Source organism: Juglans microcarpa x Juglans regia, chromosome 4S (genome assembly GCF_004785595.1).
Source record: "Juglans microcarpa x Juglans regia isolate MS1-56 chromosome 4S, Jm3101_v1.0, whole genome shotgun sequence".
NCBI lineage: Eukaryota > Viridiplantae > Streptophyta > Magnoliopsida > Fagales > Juglandaceae > Juglans > Juglans microcarpa x Juglans regia.
Window position 1 is genome coordinate 476,922 of NC_054601.1, and position 6,673 is coordinate 483,594.

General features: G+C 35.8%; 1 protein-coding gene across 1 annotated transcript; it reads left to right on the forward strand.

Moving 5' to 3' along the window:
* The first annotated feature begins 905 nt into the window (after nucleotides 1-905).
* Nucleotides 906-5,786, forward strand: LOC121263276 (probable protein phosphatase 2C 59). Its single transcript, XM_041166077.1, has 9 exons — nucleotides 906-961; nucleotides 1,096-1,366; nucleotides 2,564-2,691; nucleotides 2,853-2,951; nucleotides 3,054-3,212; nucleotides 4,051-4,137; nucleotides 4,215-4,306; nucleotides 4,752-4,826; nucleotides 5,279-5,786. Exons 2-9 carry the CDS (start codon nucleotides 1,287-1,289, stop codon nucleotides 5,435-5,437), a joined length of 879 nt encoding a protein of 292 aa, XP_041022011.1. The 5' UTR covers nucleotides 906-961; nucleotides 1,096-1,286; the 3' UTR covers nucleotides 5,438-5,786.
* Nucleotides 5,787-6,673: the final 887 nt, after the last annotated feature.

The window sequence follows — 6,673 nt, forward strand, 5'->3', positions numbered from 1 at the left end:
GCACGCCCAGCGGTAAATGCTGGGCGGCAGAGTAGCATTGCCCAGTCCCCGAAAGCCCAACTGCCATAGCATTGGTCTTTTGAAGACTTTTTCGGTCAGGCTGGACTTGGGAGCTTTTAACAAAAATAAAAAATAAAAGAAAATTAATTTTTGGTTTCAAGCGTATAACGTCACTCATTTGTTGTTTAGATAAGATGAAATAAATTAAAAATTAAATAACATATTATTAGAATATTTTGTTAATATTATTTTTATTTTAAGATTTAAAATTTTTAAATTATTTATTTTATTTTATATATAAATTTAAGAAAATTGTAATAATTAAATAAAGGGAGAAAATTTGTAAAAATAAAGCTTAATCTTATAATTTTCCATTAACTCCAAAATCAAAATGGATCTTAAAAAAAAAAAAAGGGGGGGGGGGGGGGGGGTCAATGAAAATAGGAGAGAAAATCCGACATCCTCCATGGTTACTCAAGATGCAATAAATTATCAAAGCTATCAAAAAATAAATGTCTCATTTCCCATAATTATTCAAGACTTTAATGAAAAATTGATCATTTCGATTTTCAACGCAAAAGATGTAAAACCTAAAAAGTCAAACATCTGTCAGTTAAATAATTAGAAGAAGAAAAACAAATGGAGAAAAATGAGTGAGGCAGGAAATTAAAAAAGAAAAAACAAGAGAGAAGTGTGGATTTTAAAATAGTGCATATGAGCCACGTGTAAGGTAGGCACTACCGGTAAATGGCAAAGACAACTCTCTCGCTCAAGATCTTGAATCACCCAATTTTAGCCTTCAAACAAACTGAACCTCCTTCAAAAAAAAAAATACAAAACAAAACAAAAAATACAAGTCATTATTCATTACCTTTTTTGCGTTAATTTTTATTATTATTATTTGGTTATCTCCCATCTCTCTGACTTTGTCACGGCGTTCCATTTCCCTTCCCTCCTTCAGGTACCCCCCCTCTCTCTCTCTCTCTCTCTCTCTAGAACTTGCTCGATCCTAAGTTCAAAAGGTAAATGCAAATTCAATTATTCACCATGTAATCGTTCAATTTTTTTAATTTTCTTTCGTGTCCATATATGCAGGTCAAATTTGAAAATTAGTAACTTTGGAAATGAAATGATCCCAGTCCCACTAATTTCGATATCATTGCGCTTCATTGGCCTGCGAAAATAGATTATTTCCTTTCCCATCAACAGCCGCTCGTTCAAATATATTCCCAATAATTTACCTGCTGTTTTTCATTTCTGGGTCATTCGTAAATTCAAGCGAAAATATGGGCTATCTCAATTCTGTGCTCTCATCTTCAAGCCAGGTTCATGCCGAAGATGCACCCGTATGCGGCGGGGGCCTCAGGTTTACACTCTTTTCCTCTTTATATGAACTAATTCTTTGTTGGTTTAATAAATTCCAGTGTTTTTGCCTTGCGCTTTATTGAATATATTATATGCTTTTCGTTGATTTCTTTTTGTATTTGATTGAATATAGTATTCGATTGTGCTTTATTTGCCTTTTGTTGTAGGTTGAGGAACTTTAATGTATTCGTTTGTGAAACCTTTTGTTTATCAACTAGTTATAGTCAATTATTGTGTATTTATTTTTTTTGGAGAATGCTTTCGCTTTTTGCAACCTCAAGGATCTTATTTATGAATATTTATAATTTTTTCATCCCGGCTTTTCTTCAGAAGCTAAATTGTCGAATAGATCTCAGTCCAATGGAGCGATGGGTACTGGTTTTCGTTTCAATTATTTTAAGAGGAAATGAGGTGAAGGAAAATAATTTGTTGTTGACGATGGTTCGAAAGCTTGTTTGTAAACTTTTTTTTTTTTGAACATTCGTCAATTATGAATATGCACATTTGCCCCTATCATGTGTTCACGCTTTTATAATATAATTGCATACTTTATGTGTACTTGGGTTGCAGCCCTTGCGCTTAAAGTAAGAAAAGATAGTTTCAAAGATGGCTATGAAGCACAATTGAGAATAGATGGTAAAAGCACAATAGTCAGATATTTCCGTACTGGCATACACTACACAGCTGAAGCTTCAATCTTGCTTTCTCATTAGCATTCTTTCCATTAGGGTTGAGATGACCGTATGAGTATGAATATTCTAAATGTCTTAATTATGTTTGGTTATGTCTGCAGCTGGAAGATAGTTCTCTATGGTTTTGTCTAAATAGTGCAGAAAGTTTCCTTGTGCTTGTCCTTTGCTTCACTTTTTAAGTGTATTAATATGCTCACGGGCAAATAGCAAACTCAGTCCTATACATGGTAATCACATTGTGAACTCTTAAGTATGCTCATAACTTCTGGTTGTACCTTGCTTTGCATTTTTCTGTTTGATAGATGAGTTTGTTGTTGATATAGATTTTTCCTTTTATCTTTCAGTCAGCATCGTAGAATGGGTTAGGATTTCAACATGAGTATTTGTCTGACTACATTTACTATGAATCATCCACTCTCCTCTGTATGTGTGTGTGTGTGTGTGTGTGTGTGTGTGTGTGTAACCGCATATGGTGCTTGTCATAACACATACATATGTTGCAACAGTCAGAATGGAAAATTCAGCTATGGATATGCAAGCTCTCCAGGGAAAAGGTCTTCAATGGAAGATTTTTATGAGACACGAATTGATGGTGTTGAAGGGGAGATAGTTGGCCTGTTTGGAGTCTTTGATGGTATATCTCTCTCTCTCTCTCAAAACACACATGCATGCACATGCGCACAAGCACTAGAAAGGGAATTTTTTGATGCTTATTTAATATCACAACATTATTTTTTTTCTTTTGGAATATCGAAGATAGAGAACAATCCAAATCTCTCCTTTATGGTTGTCTAGGTCATGGGGGCGCCCGAGCTGCTGAATATGTCAAGCAAAACCTTTTTAGTAATTTGATCAGGCATCCAAATTTTATTTCTGACACTAAATCAGCTATAGGTTTGTTGTTCTTAAGTATACTGTTATGATGCCTTTCTTACTTTTCTACAGTTTGCTATTTTTAATTTATGTTTTTTCTTATTGTGTTCTTTCTCTGTGCAGCTGATGCATACAACCATACTGACTCAGAGCTTCTGAAATCAGAAAATAGTCAGAACAGAGATGCTGGATCAACTGCTTCCACTGCCATCTTAGTTGGCGACCGTTTGCTTGTTGCAAACGTTGGGGACTCGAGAGCAGTAATTTGTAGGGGTGGTAATGGTAAGGCTCATTGACAATTTGGTATTCTTTATATTTCCATTTTTGACTTCGGTACTTGTATGATATGTCCATTACACCAAGACTAGTCCAGAAACTTGGATGATAAAAGGATTCTCTTTCCAGTTCTAGTAATTGTTCTGATGCACACTTACTGGAGTTGTTGATTTTATATGGTCTTTAACATGACAAGAACTTGTTGGGGATCCATTAAAGGGACTTTCTGTCCATTATTGGCATCCTTTTTTTTTCCATTTCAATGATGTATTCCTCATAATGACATGTAACAGAACATCATGTGGTGGATACTAGCACTCCCCTGGTTTTATTGAAATGCCCTCTCTCTCTCTCTCTCTCTCTCTCTCTGCCCTCAATAGTCAAATGGTTCTCCCTCAGTGTTTGGTATGGTATTGATGCCTATAGTTGATGCATGTTGAATCGATTGTATACATCTTGCTGTACTCTTTTTTCCCCTTGCCTTTTCTTTTCCATATTAAAAAATCCAGTAATACTTTGCAATCAACGTCCAAGTAAAAATTCGTAAGAAAAAGGACGTATTATTTTTCATTTTTTAAATATGCCTTTACTTTGCCTAAGCATTTTTTACGTTGATAATTGGTTACTTCTTTCACTGTATTATTGGCCAATACGTTTATAGTATTTTGTCTGCATTTTTATTGGCCAAAGATGATCTATTGCTGTTTGATAGTGGACAATAGCTAATCACCCAAAAATATTGCTAAGTTTGTATCTATCACATGTGAGAGATTCTGTTGATAGATTATTTGCTTCCTATTCCTCTTGCTTGTTATGTCACTTGCTTATCATCTTGTGGTTGCAGCCATTGCTGTTTCTCGTGATCACAAGCCAGACCAAACTGATGAGCGGCAACGGATTGAGGATGCAGGTGGATTTGTTATGTGGGCTGGTAAGGTTGTATATTTTACTCATTAAGCTTTCTGGTAATCTGGTGAGTGAATTGCTGACTAAAACTTATATTATTAGGAACTTGGAGAGTTGGAGGAGTTCTTGCTGTTTCTCGCGCATTTGGTGATAGGCTCTTGAAGCAATATGTGGTTGCTGATCCAGAAATTCAGGTGGCATTTATTAATGTTTAATTTTAATGCTTATCTAATTTAAGTGAAGTGATTTTTTTCCTATGTGGTAAATGGTTTAAATGAAAAAATTAAGATCAAGAGAGGGGGGTGGAGAAGAAAAATGAAGCTGACAACCTTATTATGTGCGTCATCACTACCTTTTTTTGATGCGTAGAAAGTCTATCATGTTCACAATATATTTTAACTGAAAGGACATTGACAATATAAAAACTTTATGCTGGTATATCTCAACTTACACAACATAACTTAGTATTACATTTCTCCTACGATAGCACTGCTCTATTATTGTGAGTCCCTATTTAGAAGAGGGTTTCTTCTGATTGGTATATTTGGTTGGGTAGGCTGCGTCAATCTTGTTTCCCATGGCTCCCATTTTTTAGTTTGTGAGAATAATTAGCAACTGGCATCATTATGGAACTTGCAGGAGGAAAAGATTGACAGCTCCCTTGAGTTTCTTATCCTTGCTAGTGATGGACTCTGGGACGTTGTCTCAAATGAGGTTAGTCATGCTTTCTGATTCTGGACTTGTTTTTTTACTTTTTAATGTCTTGATGATGCCCATTTGGTGCTAAGCTTGAGAGGCAATAAGCATTTTTTTGTAGTCTACTTCATTAACGTCATGAATAGTAATTATATAAGATTTTATCTCATTTCATCTCATCATTACAACTTTTTCAAATTCTCACGGAAAATATAATAAACAATTCAACTTTTTCAAATCTCAAAACAATAATAATATTAAAAAATAATATTCTAACAATATTTTATTCAACTCATCTAAAACCATCTTATTTCATCTCACTATTCAAACGAGTCCTTTGTTTTATCACCTATGGAAAGAGGGGCAATTTGTTGTTTTGAATGGGTATTGTGTTTTCATGACTTTTGAATTGATCAGATCTTGTGGGCACTCCAAACTTTTGAATCTCTGGTTCTTTCCTGTTTTCTCAGGAGGCTGTTGAGTTGGTTAAGCCATTTCAAGACCCAGAACAGGCAGCGAAGAGGCTGATGCAGGAAGCGAATCAGAGAGGTAGCGCAGATAATATTACCGTTGTTGTTGTTCGTTTCTTGGTCAATCAAGGGGGTTCCTCTCATAGCAATTCTGGGTAAGCACCCTCTATCAGCTTGGTTGTAGGTTTTGTTTTCCTACAAAGTGGAAGATTGGGTGCAATAAACTGTACTGGGTCGCAGTGATACTAAATCTTGGTGTTGTACTGTTTAAGGATAGATATGTAAACCAACTCATCAGGCTGCAATGTGTATTTCATATTATCAGCTTTTAACGTAGAGCTGTATCCGAAGCTGGGTCTTGAAGGTTGAATGTGGCTACAAAAATTAAAAGAGACGTTCGGGTTTGAATTTGTAAAGAACCTCCATTTTTTCTGTTTTTCAAAGAAAAACATGACCTCAATTTCATCGAATATCCTTACTCAAGGTGGAGGATATTTTAATTTGATCACCAAATGTGTACACTCATATATTTTAATTTTTTATTTCTTAATGGTTAAGGAAGTGACTATTATGAATTTGGTGTACACCCTAGCATTGTCCTATATCATTTACTAAAGCTAACTAAGCATGTTTCCAAAAGCATAAGAGATATTATGAATTTAATGACAAACTTAATTGGCTATAATTTATCCAAAATGAAATATGAAGAGTGCGCGCACATATCTTCCTAATACTTAAATCTTCCTAATACTTAAAAGCATGTATAAGATCTACAGTAGTGAATAGTGTTTCGTCCAGTTTCTCATTGTTCTTTCTCTGTTCTTTCTCGTTGCATTCGAAAATTTCGTTGCCTTCTTCGTTCAATTAGCATGATCTGAACAATCAAAATATCTCAAATGATAAAATATCTAATCTACACACTTCAAATTCAGATTTACATAACAATTCTCAAACTCAACTACACAATTTACAGAACAATTCTCAAACTCAACTCGAGGAAGAAAAAAAAATTTCCGTGAGATTTCTTCTCACCGTTGGTACGCAATTCTTTTCTGATTTCACCTCTAACTTCTGCATCTTGTTTCTTTTTTTTCCTGTGTTTCTCGCATGTTTTTTTTCTTTCTACACCTCAAATGGGTTTCTGGGTTTCTGTGAATCTCAGATTCACAGTGTGCGATGGAGAGGCAAACGGAACCTCGTGGTGGGTGGCTCTGCTAGAGGTTGTCGTCGGTGTCAACTGGTGGAGGTGCGGTGGCTTGGGTGGCTGCCTACGGCCGCAGAATCGGTGACCAAATGGGTGAAACCCATTTCGGTTCGGTTTCCGTGGGGGAGAGAGAGGGCTGCGCGTGGGGGACATCGATGGTGGCTGGGATGGTCGCCGCCTTGAGGGACACT

Coding starts and splice junctions, on each gene's coding strand:
- LOC121263276 (XM_041166077.1), top strand. CDS start 1,287: ATGGGCTATCTCAATTCTGTGCTCTCATCTTCAAGCCAGGTTCATGCC. Junction 1,367..2,563: donor GTATGCGGCGGGGGCCTCAG/GTTTACACTCTT, acceptor ATGTTGCAACAG/TCAGAATGGAAAATTCAGCT. Junction 3,213..4,050: donor AATTTGTAGGGGTGGTAATG/GTAAGGCTCATT, acceptor TTGTGGTTGCAG/CCATTGCTGTTTCTCGTGAT.